The sequence below is a fragment of the Enhydra lutris genome, unplaced genomic scaffold, assembly GCF_002288905.1.
Source record: "Enhydra lutris kenyoni isolate GAN:26980312 unplaced genomic scaffold, ASM228890v2 scaffoldscaffold17, whole genome shotgun sequence".
NCBI classification, from domain to species: domain Eukaryota; kingdom Metazoa; phylum Chordata; class Mammalia; order Carnivora; family Mustelidae; genus Enhydra; species Enhydra lutris.
In genome coordinates, this window is record NW_019154101.1 from 1,406,632 (window position 1) to 1,428,180 (window position 21,549).

The window sequence follows — 21,549 nt, forward strand, 5'->3', positions numbered from 1 at the left end:
GGGGGAAAAATTTTAATGAGGTGAACTAGGAAGTGAGAACAGAAACCCGGAGGAGTTGAGGTTAGAGAAAAAACATACATTACGGTAAAAAAATCCCCAATAAATCAATTATTAGGCAATACTATGTGCCATATCAGGACACAGAAATAAGACAAAGTTCCAGCTCCTCTAGAGGAGGAGGAATGTAAGGAGAAGGAATGTAAGAATGAATAAATTAATGCATTGAAAAATTGAGAACTATCTTACCTTACTTATTAAGTAGATTATCTCTCCCTCTTTAAAAGAGAGCTCATCTTCATTAGTACCTTCATAAGCAAATAATGTTCTACAATATTCCTTTGCTAAAATAAAGAATGTGAACAATGTAGTTTGAATAAATTGATTCTTTCAACAATACTTATTAATCCTCTACTTTGTGTAAAAACATGTACACTAGAAGCTATTAAAAATAAATGAATAATTTTGGCCAATACTATACATTGGATTAAGTAACAATTTCATTAATCCACGCACTCAAATAGTTACTAAGTGCCTACTGTGTTTCTAGGCACAGTTCTAACTGCAGGGGGATACATGGGTGAACAAAGCACACACTGTAAAACCTCTGACCCTGTAGTACTTCCATCTCATAGAATTTAATACTCTGATCAAGTAGTACAGTGTTAACAAACATCTTCAAAAACTTTAATAATGTATATGAGTATGCTTCATTCCCAATATGCAAATATTACTAAAACACTTACCTTTAGTTTTACTTTCTATGTCTGTTTTTGTTATGTCCACACTCTGTGCTTTGGATCCTACTGACTGTATAACTAAGGGCTGCAACAGAAAAGGATGGTATCAACTATATTAGGTGAGAATTAAGATAATATTCTTAAACAAAATTTCCATTTGCATTAGCCAGCTTTCCCTAATGACACCTATAGCCAAGTTAGTAATGTGAATGAAAACTCTACAATGAAAAGATAAAGATGATAAAAGCTACCTAAATGATGGCGCAGAACGTCACATTTTTTAAAATTCCCTGTCTTAAGGTTAATACACATTCTTGGCTACCCAGAATACAGTGCTGTAATTTACTTTTAAACCTCTTAAATCAATAAAAATAATAGCACTTGGGATGCCTGGGTGGTTCAGTGGGTTAAGCATCTGCCTTTAGCTCAGGTCATGATCCTGGGATCGACAGACCCCCGTGTTGGGCTCCCTGCTTAGCAAGGAACCTGCTTCTCCCTCAGCCTGCTCTGCCTGCTTGTGTGCTCTCTCTCACTCTCTCTCTGACAAATAAATGAATAAAATCTTAAAAAAAAAAAATAGTATCTGAAAATGTACTGAATACCAATCCCTGAGAAAAATACTTTGCATACATTATAACTTAATCCTCAAAACAATCTGCATAAAGTACACACTATTATGTGCTCCTTTTATAGATTAGGAAGCAGTTAAGTAACCTGCCCACAATAACAGTAATTTAGTAGTGAAGCCCAGATTTGAACATAGAAAGTCTGACTCCAGAAAGTGGCTCTTAAACAACAGCACTAAACTTTCTTATGATGACATAGGGAAGAAAAGAAAGTCTTTATACTTCATTGCTGCTATATGAATGAAATTACCTAGCTAACGTTACAACGTCTATAACTACGGTTTAGTAGAAAATTTTACCTTGTATTGACTAAAGTTAAGTCCTTCATACTAATGCTTTCCTTGACTTCTCTCCCCAGAAATAACATTATATTTGACCTTCGCTATCATTAGTTAAAAGTCTAAATATACCAACTACCTATCACTGCATGTTCTGTTTATCTTTTAAGATATTCACTTTAGGGCACCAGGGTGGCTCAGTGGGTTAAAACCTCTGCCTTCAGTTCAGGTCATGATCTCAGGGTCCTGGGATGGAGGCCCGCATCAGGCTCTCTGCTCAGCGGGAAGCCTGCTTTCCCCCCTCCCCACCTCTCTCTGCCTGCCTCTCTGCCTACTTGTGATCTCTCTGTCAAATAAATTAAAAAAAAAAAAAAAAAGATATTCACTTTAACTTCTCCCAATTCTAACCATCATTTCTTCGAATCTGATGTCACCTACAAACATAGCAAATGTGCTCTCTATTTTATCAATTTCTGGGTCAGTGATCAAAGCAAGGCTCTAAAGGCCATCATACAGGGTGACCCTGAGACTACTCTCACTAATAATAACTCTTGAGTAGTGAACATTTTTTTTTAAAAGATTTTATTTATTTATTTGACAGACAGAGATCACAGTAGGCAGAGAGGCAGGCAGAGAGAGAGGAAGGGAAGCAGGCTCCCTGCTGAGCAGAGAGTCCGATGTGGGGCTCGATCCCAGGACCCTGGGATCATGACCTGAGCCGAAGGCAGAGGCTTTAACCCACTGAGCCACCCAGGCACCGAGTAGTGAACATTTGAAAGAGTACTAGTATAATCATTAATTAAATAAAATTATTTGATATAAATCATAAGCTTTAGAGTTAGAAAGGAGCCCCAGATTATCTAATGTTCCTCATAACACAAACATTGCTTCTCCAACATTCCTGGCTGTTATATGGCTATATAGCGCCATTCCAAAAACCACAAGAATTCCAATCTTTACCTTTAAAACCAAGAATCAATCAGGCCCCATAATCTTACTGCCAGACAGTCTCAGAGCTAGGAGGATAGGGAAAAAGTACAAGTTCTCTTTCCTGAATCCAAATCATTATTACATGAAAAACTATGTAGCAAGCTGAGAAAGAAAAAATATGTTGAAACTAACCATTTTAGAAGAAAACTTGAGAATATATTTCATCAACCAAAACAGTTTTATAAGTGAAATATAGCTGAACTAGGCAAGCAAATACTGAAATACTTTAAACTCTTTAAGTTATATACAGGCATACAACTGAGAACTAAAATGAAACAACACCCTAAAAGTCAATGGAAAAACCTCCTATCTGAAATAAGTAGTCTGTATCTCTAAGGTGTGAACCTCAGAAACAACAGCCTTGCAATTAGTCTTCCAGATATTGTAGCCTTTTTCCCCCAAAATAAAGACTTATGGGTTTATTTTAAAATCTGTTATTAATTTGGAAGGAAAAAATAAATAAGGATCTCACCAAGTGGCAAAAAATAAAGTAAAATAAATAAAATCTGTTATAAGGTGTTATAATTTATGGTACCTTCATTTTGATTTATTTCACAATGCCAGTGAAATGCTAATGAAAAATGAAGTTCTCCATACATTTAGAGAGGGAGATTAGCAGAGTTCACCACTGCTGACAATCCAAAGGAAAGTTAAGTAGAGCCTAATTAACTTGGTATCTCATTGTGAACCCATTTTAAAATGACCCATGTCAGGCTTATTTCAAATTAAAAGACAACAATATGTAATTTTAGCTTTTAAAAGGCGAAACAAGGGGCGCCTAGGTGGCTCAGTGGGTTAAAGCCTCTGCCTTTGGCTCAGGTCATGGTCTCAGGGTCCTGGGATTGAGCCCCGAATAGGGTTCTCTGCTCAACAGGGAGCCTGCTTCCCCTTCTCTCTCTCTGCCTGCTTGTGATCTCTCTATTTTTTTTTAAATCTAAATAAATAAATAAATAAAAGGTGAAACAAAACAAAACAAAAAAACCTGTCTTTTCTATTTCTACCTATGATAACCAAAAACTCTGAAGTTTCCATTTCCACTAAGAAAAGCTGTGTTAAATTTATCAGTAAACAGGGCGCCTGGGTGGCTCAGTGGGTTTGGGCCTCTGCCTTCGGCTCAGGTCATGATCTCAGGGTCCTGGGATCGAGCCCCGCATCCGGCTCTCTGCTCAGCAGGGAGTCTGCTTCCCCCTCTCTCTCTGCCTGCCTCTCTGCCTACTTGTGATCTCTGTCTGTCAAATAAATACATAAAATCTTTAAAAAAAAAAAATTTATCAATAAACATTCTCATTTTATAAAAACCTAAACATCAATCACTATCAAGTTGCAGTTTCCAGTCTTCTCATTCATAACCAATTATAAGTGATTTCAAAAAAGGAAATGTAACAGAGTGGCAAACTAACTTTTACATTTTAAAAAATACTTAATGAGCAAATGAGTGCAGTTAACCTAAGTGAAGTTCATCATTACTACCTTTTCTGTTTTCTTCTCTTCTAGTTCACTACCAGATGTTCTTGTCCTAAGTTTCACAGAGCCTTCTTTAAAAATATCTCCAAATCCAATTCCTCGAATTTTCTTTGGCTGTGTAACTGATCCAGGAGCAGTTTCATTCCCATTCCCAGGAGACGGTAAAGGTGAGGTAGTCACAGTCAAAACAGTTTCTGAAAGAATAATTTGTTTTTGAAGAATGTAGAATCACAAAGATCTTGGCATTCCCCTTTCATACTGTTTACATTCTATACCTCCTAATTAAAAACAGTAAAATAAAAATAAAAACTTAAATGATGGAGCACTAAAATATCCAAAAATGTAAAATTCACTTAACCTGATTTTTCTGGATATTGTTTAAAATGATAACAATTTTAGGAATATTTAGTTAGTAAAATGCTAATTAAGAAATTCAAGAAGTCGTATAATACAAGGTCCTTAGCAAAAGCATGTCAAAATTCACAGCTCTTGGTCAAACATGCAGAATATAAGAACAAAACATTACAGACAAAAACTAATTATTTTCTAAGTCACAGAAGATTCAATTTGATCAAAGTATGGGAGTTTCCAAATATAGTAACTAGTAATATTAGCAAATTTTTATTTTAAAAAGTCCATTTTTATTCTTAAAAGTTTAAGATCGCTTCAACTCATAGAGGAGTAAGTCTAAATTTGAACCAATAAAAATTTAAATTATAATAAAAAAATTTTAAGCAAGTTTAACATATAGTAAGAAAGTTGTTTCTACAATCTTGCTCAGCAGCAAAGGATCTTATTTATAGGCTTTAAGGAGTTTATGAACGATCCATGGAAAACTGTACGGTTATTTTTTCAGCTTATTTTTCTGGGTATAAGCAGCATATCTCTTATCAGATTCTCAAAAGGCCTTATAATCTAAAAAGTTCTAGAGTATACCATCCAAGAAAATTTCAGAAACATTTCAGAATGGGGTTGAGGGGTGGGAAAAACACATGATCATCAGTTCACTGAACTAAAGGAGTCTGTTGAAGTTTAACAGTAAGAATAACAACAAGGTAATTAATAAAAATGGTATTTACATTTATTCAGGGCTTAATCTATGCCAGGCACTGCTAAGCACTGTACATGAATTATACTAATTTACATAATCATTCATAGGCTTAACATTAAGAACTATCATTCCTCATTTTGAAAATAACTGGGTAAAGAGATATTAAGAAAAAAAACTTTTCCAAAGTCATGTATGTAGTAAGTAACAAAAGCCAACAGTTGAACTGAATCCTAGATGATCCCAGAATCAAACATTTTAATAAGGTTACTAATGATAATAATCATTAAATTATTAATAATAATGGTTCAAATTTAAAAAAAGCTTCCATTCACACATCTGAAACATTCAAGAATTAAAGGAAACAACTTTTATTAACTTAAATGTAATGCTAACAAGTACAGTGATCTATTCTAACCACTTTCATTATTAGCCCAAGCCACATATTTTTTGTAATATATTTTATATCAGTTTATTAGAATGTTTACATACAATAAAACGAACCAATTTTAAATGGACATTCCAACAATTTTTGACAAATGTATGCACCAGGAAACCACATCTAGATCTAGAAAACTTCTGTCACCCCAAACGGACACTCATACAACCACCCTCATCAATCCTTCCTAAATTCAAGCTTCAAGAAACCCTGATTTTCCTTCTATCACTACAGATATCTTTTTAGAGTTTCAAGTAAATTTAATCATACAGCACATACATCTCGTGTCTGCTTCTTTTGCTAGGCAGAATGTATAAAATATATCCATGCTGTTAAATGCACTCCTACTTCATTCCTTTTTATTGCTGACTGGTATTCCACTGTACAGATATATCACTATTTATCTAGCATTAAGAATGTAAGCTGCAGGTTTTTCATAGATGAGCTTTGTCCAATTTATAGTTTCCTACTTTTGCTATTACGGAGCTTTTTTACTGAAATTGAGTGTTGAATACATAAAATACATAAAACACTTACTGAGATGGCCATCTTTTAAATGGTTTAATATAGTATATTAACTTTTGAATATATGGGATAATACCATTAATTATAATACATAACCTTTACATATTCTACTTTTGAATGAATGGGATAAATCCCATTAATCATAATGTATAACCTTTGCATATTTTGCTGGGCTTGATGTCCTAATGCTTTGTTTTGATTTTTGTGCTCATGATCATGAGATATGGTTTATAATTCATTTTTTCATGATTTAATCAGATTTCTATATCAAAGTCATACAAACCTAAGAAATCTGAAAAACTTTGTGTAAAATTAAATCCTTAAGAGAACTCAGCAGTATTTTATGTAAAGATTTTTGATAATGAATTCAAATTTCTTCATACGGCTACTCAAGACTATCAGTTCTATTTCGGTAAGTTGCACTGTTCAAGGAATGTGTGCATCTAAGTTATAAAATTTGTAAGTATATTTTTTCATTATCCCTGATAATGTCTGATCTGTAATGATATTCATTGTCACTGTGCAAAGCATAAGCAATCTAGAATGCTTACATTAAGAATACATTAATATATGAAGGAAAAAAATAGGGATAAAAAGAAAAATTTCATAATGATGGAGTCAATTCATAAAAATTACATAACAGTTATATGTATAACCTAATACCAGAACTACAAAATACATTTCATGTCTGGTTATCAGTAATATTTTTTTCTTTTTTTCTTTGAGCAACCATTAGAGCTTTAACAATTTTATACTTTTTTAAAAAGTCAACTGTTGAACTTGTTGATTTTCTTGAAACTTGGTTTGTTCTTTATTTCATAGTTTTTTGCTCTCATTTCCTGATTTTTAATTATTTCAGGTTTAATTTCTTCTTTTACTCATTTCAAATTAAAACTTCTGATTATTGACTTTTCTTCTTTTCTAGTATTAGCACTGAAAGCAATTAAATTTCTCTATAGGTGCTGTTTTACTTGCATTCCACAAATTTTTATTGTTCTTTCTTTTGTTTCATTGAAAATCCAGTTTAAATTCCCTCATAATTTCTTCTTTGATCCACAGGTTATTTATAAATATTGCACAATTTCCAAGCAACTGAGAATTTCCCAAGTATCCATGACTGAAATATTTCCACTGGGGTCACAAAAACTACTGTCAAGGACTTCAAACCTTTTAAACTTCTGAGACTTGTTTGATGCCCAAACATTAAACTTCTATTGGTAACTATTCCATGTACTTTTCAAAAGTATGTGTATTCTACTGTTGCTGGTTTAACTATTTCAAAACATCAACCAGATCCACTTATTTAATCATTTGACTCTTCTGTATCTTCACTAATTTTTTTGTCTACTGGTTCTATCAATTAATGAGAGAAAGGTTCAAATCTATGCATGGATTTGTCTGTTTCTTTCAGTTCTGGCAGTTTCTGTCTCATGTATTTTGTAGTTCTGGTATTAGGTTATACATATGTATAACTGTTATATAATTTTTATGAATTGATTCCATCATTATGAAATGTTTCTTTTTATCCCTATTTTTTCCTTCATATATTAATTGAAAAGTCCTAGGAGAGTAGATCTTGAAAGTTCTCATCTTAAAAAAATTTTTGTAACTCTGTATGATGATAGATGTTAATTAGACTTACTGTGGTGATCATTTCACAGTATGTATACACATAAGGAATCATTATTTGTACAGCTGAAACTAATAAAATGTTATATGTCAATTATATCTCATTTAAAAAAAAAAAGAAGAGACCGCAGAGCCCACCATCTTTATATGCACATTCTGTTGATGCAAATGGCAAGGTTTTTCTTCTATTCCATGGCTGAAAAATATTCCATTGTGCATATATAAAACACATTTTTATCCATTATGAAAACAATGCTGCCATGAACCAAGGGTGCAGATATCTTTTCAAGTTAGTGTATTCCTCTTCTTTAGGTAAATGACCCAAAGTGGAATGTCTGGATCACAAAGTAGTTCTAATTTTTGAGGAACCTCCATCCTGTCTTCATTAGTAGCTGCACCAATTTACATTCCTATCAAAAGTACAGGAGGGTTCCCTTTTCTCCACATCCTCACAAACACTTCTTGTCTTTTTGAAACAGCCATTCCACCAACAGTTGTGAGGTGATAGCTTGCTTTCATTTTGGTTTGCATTTCTCTGAATATTGGCGATGCCGAGCAACTTTTAATGTCTGTATTGGTCACCTGCATGTCATCTTTGAAAAAATACCCATTCAGATCCTCTGCCCATTTTTTAATCATGTTTTTTGAGTTGGATGAGTTCTTTATGTATTATGGATATTAACCCCTTATAAGATAGCTGATTTGCAAGTATTTTTCTCCCATTCCGTGGGTTGCTTTTTCATAACGTTGATCGGTTCCTTTCTGTGGAGAAGGTTTTTAGTTTGATATAGTCCCATTTGTTTACTTTTGCTATTGTTGCCTTTGCTTCTGGAGTCAGGTCCAAAAAGTCATCTCCAAGACCGATGTCAAGGAGCTTACCAGCTGGGTTTTCTTCTAGGAGTTTTATGATTTCAGGTATTTGTTTAAGACTTTAATGCATTTTGAGTTGATTTTTGTGTTTGATGTCTCTCTTTTTTAAAGTATTTTTTTAGCATTTCATTTTATTATCATTAGCAATTCATCTGTTTTATTTTCTTAGGGGTTGCTCTAGGCTTATAATATGCATCTTTAACTTGCCAAAATCTACATTCAAATAAGATTATACCTCTTCGTATATAACAGCCTTATAATAGGTACATTTTACTTCATCTCTTCTGTGTTTACAGCTACTGTTGTCATTCATTTTACTTATACAGGAGCTATGTTTCCCATAATACATTATTTTAAAGTCAATTATCTTTTAAAGAAATTTAAAAATGGAAAAGAGTGCTTTATACTTATCCACATATTTACCTATATTTCTGTCCCTCTTCATTCCACTTATATAAATTTAAGTTTCCACCTAGTATTCCACCTTGTTTTCCTAGAGAACTTTAATTCTTTAGAGTGCAGCAGGTCTGCTAGCAATGAATTCTCTATTATTGTTTGTCTGAAAACTTTTTTTTAACCTCATCTTTATTTTAGAGAATAGAATTCTGGATTGACTTCTCTTCTTCCAGCATTTCAAAGATATCATTCCATTATCTTCTACCATACTTAGTTTCTGATGATTACCTGCGTTTTTTTCCTTCATTCTTCTCTACCTGAAATACCTTTTCCCTCTAACTCCTAAGATTTTCCACTTTACTGTACCTTTTTCCTCTAACTCCTAAGATGTTCCACTATATTGTTTATTTTCAGCACTTAATTATGATATGCTGTTGCAAGCCCTGTGTGGTGTGTCGGAGGGGGTGAGGTACAGGGGGGGGGGGGCTGTGCTTCTTGAATTTGTGGATTTATAGTTTACATCAAATCTGGTTATATTTTAATATTCTTTCTTCAGATATTTTTCCTGACCACCTTTTCTCTACTCTTTTTTTGTAACTCAAGCTATACATGTTAGACTATTTAAAATTATCCCAAGATTTCCACAGTCTATTCTGTTAGTGCTTCATTTTGGATGAAGTCTACTGCTACTTAATTTAAATTTCAATTATCTTTTCTTCATTCTCTAGTCTACTGTTGAAATTCCAAAAGAAGCAATTCACTTCAGATATTGTGTTTTTCATCCCTAGCAGTTAGTTCCACTTGCTTTTTTGTATATCTTCTGTTTCACTCCTCATTACATTCATATTTTCCATTACATCCTTGAGCATACTGAGCATTTTTATTAGAGTTATGTTTAACAACCTTGTTGCTAATTGCATCGTTTCTGGTTCACTTTCTATCAATTAATTTTTCTTCCAAATTCTGGGTCACATTTTGCTACTCCTTGATATACAGCTAGTAATTTAGTTTTATTTAATGTTGTTGAGCGCTAGATCTTATAATCCTCTAAAACCCAGCGATTCTTGGGGCGCCTGGGTAACCCAGTCAGTTAAACGTCAGACTCTTGATTTTAGCTCAGGTCATGATCTCAGGATCATGGGATTGAGCCTGCATCAGGCTCCGTGCTAAGCATGGAGCCTGCTTCAGATTCTCTCTCTCCCTTTCCCTCTCCCTTTGGCCCTAACCCCCAAGAAAATTTTTTAAAATTTTTAAATTAAAAAAAAACAAAACAGTGATTCTCAACCTGGGTTGCTTTTATCCCCTCCCCCGCAAAGAATATGTGGGAACATCTGAAGACAATTTTGGTTATTACAACTGAAGAGCACAACTGGTATCTAGCAGGTTTAGATCAGAGATGTTTATTAATATTCTACATGTACTGGACAAACCCCCAAAGCAAAGTGTTATCCTGCCCCAAAATCACTAAGGACAAGGGTGAGAAACCCCGAATTAAAGAGTACTGATTTGGGGGGCACCTGGGTGGCTCAGTCAGTTAAGCATCTGCCTTCGGTTCAGGTCATGATCCTGGAGTCCCTGGATTGAGCCCCACATCAGGCTCCCTGCTCAGTGGAGAGTCTGCTTCTGCCCCTCCCCCCCTCCCCGCCTTCTCTTTTTCTCTCAAGTAAATAAATAAAATCTTAAAAAAAAAAAGAGTGCTGATCTTTTTCTGGCAAACAGGTAAATACCTGCATATTAGTGTAAAGCTTTCTCAGGGTAGAAAAACAGCTTCCATTCAAACACCAATCTACCCTCACTTCACCCTTTCACTGAACTGCCCATGTATTCAATGAAGTCTCTCAAAACCAGATGGAGAGAATTCAAACAATTCTTGATCTTGTGTAAGCACTGGGAATACTCATGTTAATCCCAGTGATCTATTTTTCTTCACCAACTGTTCGTGTCTTAGCTCATGGGGTTTCGGCTCTATGTATTCACAGACTGATACTACCCAAACACTTAAACCCCCTAACCACACTGTTGAAGCGCTTCCTCTTGCCCCCTACCTCTCTCTCTCTCTCTCTCTCTCTCTCTTTCTCTGCCCCCCGGCCACAGTAACCAGTGCCACAACTCTAACTACCTAGGCTTCCTTGAACTCAAATCTTTAACTCCTCAACAAAACTAACAACATTCTGCTGAGTTTCACCCTTTCTGTACTGCTGTCTAAAATTTACCTCCTGGTAGAAATCTGGGACAACGATAGGATTTTCCCTATTTCCCTTTTCTTAAGAATCTCATTCTTGGGGGCGCCTGGGTGGCTCAGTGGGTTAAGCCGCTGCCTTCGGCTCGGGTCATGATCTCAGGGTCCTGGGATCGAGCCCCACATCGGGCTCTCTGCTCGGCAAGGAGCCTGCTTCTTCCTCTCTCTCTGCCTGCTTGTGATCTCTGTCTGTCAAATAAATAAATTTAAAAAATAAAAATAAAAATAAATTATCTGTCCTGGTAGCTCTGGAATGGGTTGTTATTATAAAAAAAAAAAAAAAAAAAAAAAAGAATCTCATTCTTGTGCTGCCTGTTGTCTGAGAACATTTGTTTTCTGTAATTTGTTCCATTTCCCAGTTTGTATCGTAGGAAGGTAATTCCACTGTCTTACTTCCTCACTGCTGAAATGCATTCTAAATATTGTAATATACATCTTCAATAACCAGCTTCTCAGATAAAACAAATTTCAAATACAGAACAGTATATGAGGTATCTACCTGAAAAACGTTTTTGGAAATAATCCATGATATTAATAAGCCTCACATTAATAAAGACAATTTCATCAAATTATTTTTAAGGTACAATTTTCAGTTTTTAGAATTATGGCCATAAAATGAAAATTTCCTTTTAGATTTAGTGACTGTAAACTTTACTAGAGACACTAAGACATATCATTAAAATAAATGCCTAAATATTAAAAATACCTGAACACTAATGGATAGGCTGATTACTTTCAGCTCAATGCAAACTGTCGAAACTACTATGACTGTTTTTTTAAAGATTTTGATTTATTTATTTCAAAGAGAGAGAGCACATGAGAGAGCACAAGCAGGGGGAGTAGCAGAGGGAAAGGGAAAGGGCAAGAGGAGCAGGAAGCCTGATGCAGGGCTCCATCCCAGGACCTCAGGATCATGACCTAAGCCTAAGGCAGATGCTCAACTGACTGAGCCACCCAGGCGCCCCTACAATTACTACTGAATCAATGGCTCGAAGGCCAGAGTGTGGTAATAAAGCACACGAACTCTAGAGTCAAATCTTCTTGATTCATATCACCTCCTCCACTGTATGTGCCTAGTTTACTTACCTATAAAACAGGATTCTTTATCGGATTACTATGAGGATTAAATTGATTCCTATAAAGTGCTTAACAGTTCAGTGCCTATTATTTTTGAAGAGTTTAAAGATGTATTGCTGAGCACCATTCAAGTAAGAGAGAGCATGATCACACAGAAGAACCAAAAAAAGGGTTATGTCTTAACCACTATAAGGAAGAATGGGCGAAGAACGGAGAGGAGAGAAAGGAAGAGAGATATATGGGGAAAGCGGCCAAACAGGTTTTATAATCAGACAAAACAGAAATCTATATGGTACTCCCAATATTTTCATGCCTATATACTTTATCTGTCAGATAGTCCTTGAATTTCTAAGTTTGTAGAAAAATTGTATCTACATTTTAGGTGTGCCACTGTCAGTCAAAAAACATAACAAGCAAGTCTTCCTATTAGGCCTAAAATTCTTTCTCTGTTTTTCATTAAATCTCTACAGCAAAAGCCACTTAACGTCTTATATCTCCATACAAAATGACTTAAGAGAACCAAGAGTCCCAAAGTACAACTGTTAGGGAAAACAAAAACAAAAACAAAAAACCAATAATCTTTATGTGAGCTACACTGAGTGCTAAAGTAATACAAAGTATTAATTTAATATTAATTTATTATTAATTATATATAAATATAAAATATTGATTTAATATAGTAATACAAAGTAGAAATTTGATGAAAATACAAAGCATTTAATGGAAGCAATCAAAGTTCATTATTAAACTAAATGGGGAACTAACGTAGAATATGTTAAAGTAGGGGTGCTGAGTAGGGGCTCAGTGGTTAAGCCTCTGCCTTCAGCTTAGGTCATGATTCCAGAGTTCTGGGATGGAGCCCTGAGTTGGGCTCCCTGCTCAGCAGGAAGCCTGCTTCTCCCTCTCCCACCCCCCTGCTTGTTTTCCCTCTCTCGCAGTATCTCTCTGTCAAATAAACAAAATCTTAAAAAAAAAAACAAGAGAGAATATGTTAAAGTAAAACATGTAAACCAAGGAGAAGGACTTAGAATCTAAAGTTGCTGGCGCAAATTCCCCCTTTTTACACCAAAGAATATCTTCCACCATCATTCAGAGATTTTAAAAATAATCCTACATTTCCTAAGAAAAAGTTACATGTGTTTTAAGTAGTTAAAATCTGTATTCCTTAGTTCCTAAGCAGAATCTTCAGAAATAGCTCCTGGCTATAATCTAATTTATAAAGACTCATAAAGTATTACCAGTAAAAGCATCAAAGCCCCACAATTTTCCTTACAAAGCTGTTTACTTCAGGTTGTTCGAGGTAAATGCTAATGTGGGACTACAGACACCAAAGTAAGGATGCACCACCTTATATTCTGCAGACAAAGGTGTAGACCACCAAATTTCAATCCACCACCTTTGGCACAACCAGTGTACAACATCATTCCCAAGATCCTGTGCCTCACTAGCAATAAGCAGTATCTTCCTTTTTAGAGCTTGAATAATCAAAGTAAAATACTGCTGACTTTTCCTAAGAGAATGATTACTTTTACCCATAAGAAACCAAAACTTCTGAAAAACATCCATCAGGGTTTCTTAAACATTTTATGCCATGCATCCCTCTAGTAGCCCAGTAAAACCCAGAGGGATGCATGGCTCTAAACATTTAACTAGTGGGACCCTTTTAACCTCCTCAAAATTCTGCCCCCTCATTCTTAGCATCTTTCCTCTTTTATAGAAAAAAATCAGAAGTCAAACACTTCTCTCTCAGCTTCCTGGCACTAACTCTGATGTATCGCTTATCAATTGAGACTAATCATGATACCTACAATATGAATCGCATTCCCTCTACCTTCTGGGTAAATCCTGGTCTGGTGATAAATCCCATTCTCCCAAGTTTGCATCTTCAACGTCTCCATCTCTACCTGTTCTTTGCCATTGGCATTTAAAAATGATCAAGACTTTTCCTTCTTGAGAACAAAACCATTCTTGAATATATGTTGTTCTTCAACTGCTGCACTGCTTTATACTTCTTTTCTCCACTGCCTTCCCCCACAATCAACTCAGTTTCTGTCCCAATCACCTTTCTTTACTGCTCTTATCCAGGTCATTAATGATCTCTCCATTCCTAAATCCAGGATTACATTTTCTCTCTTATATTACTTACCTTAACTTCACAAGGAGCATCAGACATTACTGCCTGTGTCCTCTCTGAAAAACTCTCTTCCTTTGACTACCACACACTCATAGGTTTTCTCCTGGCTCTCTCTGTGCCCTCTTGGTATTCTTTTTAGTAATTCTAAGTCCATACCATAAATGGTGCTAAATAGGATTTTGTCCGGAGTGCTTCTCTCCACTCTAGACAATTTCCATGGGTGATCGCTTCTAACTCCAAAGTTTCTACAAAGGCTGTAAACAGGAATGTTCCTGACATCTTTAGAAAACTATAAGGAGACCAACATGAACAAAGGGGAGAGTTAAGTAGCAGACAAAGTCGGAGAGGTAGGGGAAGTCATTGGGGATGCCAGGTCAGAGGGTTTTGTCATCCATTTAAAAAGACTTTGACTTTTACTTTAAGTAAAATATGTACCTACTAGAGTGTGAGCACATTAACATTCAGGAGGGAGGTAATGGCAAATTAACAGCCCACTGCATTTGTACAGCAAAAGGTAACTTACACCAGGGCAGGAACAACAGAGACAGTTAAAAAAAATAGTTCTTTTTTAGGATTTTATTTATTTATTTGAGAGAATGAGAGAGAGAGAGCACGAGTGGGGTGAGGGGCAGAGGAAGAAGCAGACTCACTGCTCAGCAAGGACCCTAGGACCATGACCTCAGCAGAAGGCAGATGATTAACCGACTGAGCCATCCAAGCACCCTGAAAATAGTTCTAAACATTTATTTAGTAGCTAAGAAAAACCATTAATGAATCAAGTATAGAATGTGAGATTAAAAAGAAGAGTTAAAGATGAATCCAATTTTTCGGTTTCAGTAAAAGAAGAATGGAGTTGCCATTAACTCAGACAAGGACGACTGTACAGAGCAAAATCAAGATGAACAGAAAAGGACAGATGATCAATTTTGACTATCTTAAGGTTGAGATGCCTAGTTAACATCTAAACAGAGATTTTATAGGCTTACGGTGGGGAGAAGACTTATACAAGGGAGGAAAATACCAGAAGCTATAGTCACTGGCTTTATAGAATATGGGGAGAAACTGAAAGCAGGTCCTACTTAGCAAATAAAGTGAAACGTAAAAGATGATAAAGGACACTCTAAATGAAAGGGGTTACATATATTTGACAAAACAAAAAAGGAGTCATTTCATTATAAAAATGGAAACATAACACTTCTTTACAGAAGCAAAGCTTTTCCTGAAAATTGAGTATTAGGAGTTATTTATCTAAATAAGTAAAAAAAAACTAAAAAGACTGTAAGAATGCCAATTATAGACAGAGTATATTATACTTCATTAGGACAAGGAATAGTGGACATCAATTCTGTAAATAATAATGCATAATAATGCATAAGATGCATTAAGAACTCTTAAATCAAAGCTTAAAGATCTATATTCTTTTATCACAAGAATTCTAAAGTTCTCATAAAGTGTTCACTTCCTGGCATTCAAATCAATATGCAAAAAATTTCTGCCTAAAAGTTAGAGTTTTAAAAAAAGGGGGGAATTATAGTGTATTTCAACCACTGACTTCCTACTCCATAATCACAAAGCTCCACATTTAGAATGCAGTGTTATTTTAAAGAGGTTAAGCAAGCAAGGAAGTACATTTTTAACAGACATACTTCTGCAAAGTTACTAAAATTCAAATAAGGTTTAATAGTGCAAGAAAGTACCAAAGTATTTCTAACTATAAAAATTTAAAAACTTATAAATATAATATAAAATGTAGAAAAATAAAATATAATAAAATTTAAGTTGTACTTCTTTTACTAGTAGCCCCATATAGCCCTAAAATTTGGGAGCACCTGGGTGGTTCAGTTGGTTAAGTGTCTGCTTCAGCTCAGGTCATAACCTTCGGTTCCTGGGATAGAGTCCTGCATCCCGCTCCCTGCTCAGGAGGGAGACTGCCAGGAAGCCCGCTTTTCCCTCTGCCTGCCACTCCCCCTGCTTGTGTTCTCCCTCTCTCTGTCAAATAAATAAAATCCTAAAAAAAATTTTGTACATATTTTAAGAGCTGAGTTTACATGGCATCATAAACATCATTTCATTGTAAGCTTCAATTCATAACAATTTGGGGGGGCCCCACAGGGAGAGGGAATCTTAAGAAGACTTCATGCCCAGCACAGAGCCCCACACAGGGCACAATCTCACATCCCTGAGATCATGACCTGAGCCAAAATCAAGTTGGACGCTTAACAAAGTAAGCCACCCAACTTCCCCAAATGTTAATATTAGAAGAATATTAGATAAGATCCAATACCTATATTGGATATTAATATTATAAATATTAGAAGATCCAATACCTATGAAACATTATAAACAACAACATGCATCAGAAGTAATTCAGGAGACAGTCTGCTAAGTAATAACTGTATCACTAAATTTAAGCCAGATGTTTTCAATATTTATTTGTTCTCAATGCTTTCTACACAACTTTAGATAAGAGTTCTGACTTCAGAATATCAAGTATTCTCAAATAAGTATAACATAAAATAGTATGTTTTTATGACTCGTATATCTTCCTATCTAAATGATTTTCTATATTTCAATGTAATCAGCATCTGCATTGAAAGAATGATTTCAATGTCCTAACCCCACCCCACTATAACTCCCAGTATTAAAAATTGGTCTGCTTATTAACACTTTATCTTGTCATTATTCAAAATGATTAACTCCACATTTTTTTTAAAGAGAAAAATTAAAGGAAAAGAATGGGTAAAGAAGTAAAAATAAAACAGCTGGTAAGAAAGAACTAATATCAACTATGCTTCAAAATTTGCCAGGTATTATGCCAAGTTCTTTCTCTCTATATATAATCTGAAAAATGAGGGCCTGCTTTATGAGGTACTGATTTAAAAAAGGACACTAGGGATGCCTGGGTGGCTCAGTCATTAAGCATCTGCCTTGGGCTCAGGTCATGATACCAGGGTGCTGGGATGGAGCCCCAAGTCAGGCTTCCTGCTTAGTGGGGAAGCCTGCTTCTCCTTCTCCCACTTCCCCTGCTTGTATTCCTTCTCTCGCTGTCTCTCTGTCAAATACATAAATTTTTAAAAAATAAAATAAAATAAAATAAAATAATTTTTAAAAGGACACTAGACAGAAGCTGACTAAAGACAAGCTTTTAAAGGATTCAATTACTTGTTTCTTTAATTCACATAGTTTAAGGTAGAGCCTTAGAGAAATTTAGAACCTTAAAAAGTTCACTGCAAAGTTAAGGAGAAAAAATACATACAGCAGAAGAGCATTAGAAATGGGAGGCAAATTAAAAACAGAAATTTGCATCTTCCAGAAGGCCATCATCATTCATACTAAATATCCATGAAGTTAGTGTTCTTTTCATTAGTTTTTAGCACATGTACAGAGCTAAGAAGACACTGAAGCTCCTCTGAAAGGCCAATGAGCTTTAAATACAGGATTCTTAAAAGAGGATCCATGGTAGTGTATGTGGTAGATTGCATTAATATTGACACTTAGTGCCCTACCTTGTAGGAAAGTTACATATCCCTACTCTGTTTCACTCAGGCATAGCCCTGACAGTCCAATACAATATTAGTGGAAGCAGTATGTGCAGACTTGAAGCAGAAGCTTTAAAAGCCATGTTCCTTTTTCCCTGACTCTGCGTCTAAGCCATGTGTCAAAAAGGAGACTCTAGGGGCTCCTGGGTGGCTCTGGCGATAAGTATCTGCCTTCGGCTCGGGTCATGATCCCAGGACCCTGGGATCAAGCCCCAAATCCATTTCCCTGCTCAGCGGGAAGCCTGCTTCTCCCTCTCCCACTCCCCTTGTGTTCCCTCTCTCGCTGTGTCTCTGTCAAATAAATAAATAAATAAATAAATAAATAAATAAAATCTTAAAAAAAAAAAAAAAAAAAAAAAAGGAGGCTCTATCAGTCTAAGTCCCTAACTGACTCCATCTTTGTTTTAAGCCACCATGATTTTCAGGTTGTTTTCACTGGAGCCTATCCTGAACAACATAATATGTTACATTTTATTTAAGAAAGAAGGAAATATTCAAATAAATAGATGATTTTGTGGGTACCTGCATGTTTTTGTGGGTACCTTGCTGGGAAGACAGCAAAAAAGTACAAATGCTTGGTCATTTGCATGGATGGAGACAAGTATTATAATGTATATCTTTTTACATACTGACAACTTTTGAACCAATATATTATCTAGTCATATATATGAACTATGTACCACATGAACTATTTGTAAAATTTTACTCATTATTATGTGCACTTTTCAGAGTATACAGCTTTCATCTGCTTCTCGAAGATGTATATGAACCAAGAAACATGAAAAAAAGCAATATTCTAGCCCTCCCTATAATCAAGATGGCACATCAGATTAGGAATACAACAGTTACCCACAAATGCTAACTGATCAAGCCCCTAATCTGAAAAGCACAGTGCTCCACGCAAGTAGGTTAACCAACCATAGCGGAGACTGATTCATTTACTCTCCCTAGGAATAACCCATACCATTCCCTTATGCTCCAGAAAACAGATGACATAATCAACTGTATGAGGGCTATATATAAATTATGATCATATATAAATTATGAAATTTTTTTTACACTATCCCTCCCCAAAGTGTTGGTCCAAAAAAAGAGGCACATAAATGACATGAAAGAAAATGTAATACTCTGAAATAAAAATTAAACAGATCATAAGCTATTCATTTTTTGGATCATACCTATAGTAAGCAGTAAGCAAACAAAGTCTCTATAACAGCTGACAGTCTATTGGAGAGGAAAAACAGAAACATAAATAGCCACAGGTGCCATGATAAAAGTCTGCACAGACTGGTCAAATGAACTTCAGAAGGGTGTTATGGCCGACCACTCAATGGGGAAAGGACTCTCTGTAACAGCATTACCATAGGTCTTAATATTAACCTTGCTTCAAGTTTATGCATTCCTTGCTTGCTGATTTAAATCCCTTGATCTGCAGCAGAACTAACTTAACTTTCTTTGAAATCTGGAGATAATTGACCTTGAGGACTAAAGGACCAGACTTTCCCAGAAGAGGCGGCCTGACTGCATTTGAAAACAGCTGCCACTGATACAAGTCTATTCAGGGACATGTCAACATCCGGTTACACTGCCTGGGAGGAGCCCATTTAAAACTCTCCAGATTCACCTGGAAAGTGAAGATGGTCCTTGAGACATGAGTCCACTATCTTCCCAGGTTGCCAGCTTCCAGAATAAAGCAACCTTTCCTTTCCCACCATCACTTGTCCTTTGAGTATTGATTTTTCTAGCAGCAAGCAACCAAACCTGAGCTTGGAACCAGTTCTCTATCTGATAACATCCTTAACAAATGCTGCTAGGAAAATTGTATATCCACACACAAAACAATGCATTGGACCCTTGTACTAAATCATACACAAAAATTTACTCAAAATGAATTAACAACCTAGACAAAAACCCAAAAATTATACAATTCTTAGAAGAAAACACAGGGAGAGTTTCATTAGCATTGGATTTGGCAATGATTTCTTAAATATGATACTAAAAGCACAAGCAACAAAAGAAAAAATAGACAAAAGAGGCTACCTATATGAAAAATTTTTCTACATCAAAGGAAACAATTAACAGAATGGGAAAAAATACCTGCACATCATCTATCTGATAAGGGATTAATATCCATAACATATAAAGAATTACTACAACTACAAAAGGAAAAAAAAACACACACAACCTGTCTGAAAAATAGACAAAGAACTTGAACAGATACTCCTCCCAAGACGATATACAAACGGCCAACAAGCATATGAAAAGGGGTGCCTGGATAGCTCAGTCCTTAAGCCACTGCCTTCAGCTCAGGTCATCATCCCAGGGTCCTAGGATGGACCCAGTGGCCTCCCTGCTCAGCAGGAAGCCTGCTTCTTCCTCTCCCTCTCCCCCACTGCTTCTGTTTCCTCTCTCACTGCCTCTGTGTCAAATAAACAAAATCGTAAAAAAAAAAAAAAAAAGGCATATGAAAAGATGCTCAAGATCACTAATCATTAGAGAAATCAAAATCCAAATCACAATGAGATATTTATATCCATCAGGACAGCTAATATTAAAAAAAGAAAAGAAAAAAACAGAAAACAAGTGTGTTTGCTGAAGACAGGGAGAAATTTGAACCCTTTACACTATTGGTGGAAGTGTAAAATAGTGCAAACACTATGGAAAATGATACTGCAATTCCTTAAAAAATTAAAAATGGAACTAGCATATAATCTAGCAATCCCACTTCTGGGTATATATCCAAATGGAAAACAAGGTCTCAAATGAATGTATGCCTGTGTTTTAACAGCCCATGTTTTACTCACAACTGCCAAGAGAGGGAAACAACTCAAACATCCATGAATGGATGAATGGCTACACAAAATGCAGTACATACAAATAACAGAATATTATTCAATCTGAGAGATTCTGTCACATACTGTAACATAAACAAACTTTGAAAACATTATGTTAATTGAAATAAGCCTGTCTCAAAAAGAAAATATTGTATGATTTCATTTATATAGGTATCTAAAGTAGTCAAATTCACAGAAACAGAAAGTGGAATGGTGGTTCAAGGGGCAAGGAATGAGGAGTTATTTAATGGATATGGAGTTCTGATTTTTTGAAATGAAAAAATTCTGGAGATCTGCATGGCAATGTGAATATACATAACACAATTGAACTATGCAAAGAAAATGGTTAAGATAATAATTCTATATAATGTTTTTTATAAAAATTGACCATTTTTCAAAAAAAAGCTTTTATCGGGGTGCCTGGGTGGCTCAGGGGGTTAAAGCCTCTGCCTGCAGCTCAGGTCATGATCCCGGAGTCCTGGGATTGAGCCCCACATCGGGCTCTCTGCTCACCGGGGAGCCTGCTTCTCCCTCTCCTGCCTCTCTGCCTACTTGTGATCTCTGTATGTCAAATAAATAAATAAATCTTTAAAAAAAAAAAAAAAAAAAAGCTTGTATAGAGGAAAACAAGGGGAAGAACAATTAGAAGAAAAAGAACAGAAGTTTAGAAAATAACACCTTCTAAAATAGTTGTAGTCAGAGCTGCAGATTATATTTGTTTCCT

At 35.4% G+C, this 21,549-nt stretch overlaps 1 protein-coding gene across 1 annotated transcript in view; it reads right to left on the minus strand.

Moving 5' to 3' along the window:
• Window positions 1–21,549, minus strand: part of LOC111147669 (CD2 associated protein) — a 139,380-nt gene that overhangs the window by 53,132 nt on the left and 64,699 nt on the right. Inside the window, exons 6-8 of the mRNA XM_022503876.1 lie at window positions 4,102–4,289; window positions 744–822; window positions 247–341 (exon numbers count right to left, since the gene is read on the minus strand). Of these exons, the coding sequence (XP_022359584.1) occupies window positions 247–341; window positions 744–822; window positions 4,102–4,289 (362 nt within the window). The remainder of the gene's footprint in view (window positions 1–246; window positions 342–743; window positions 823–4,101; window positions 4,290–21,549) is intronic.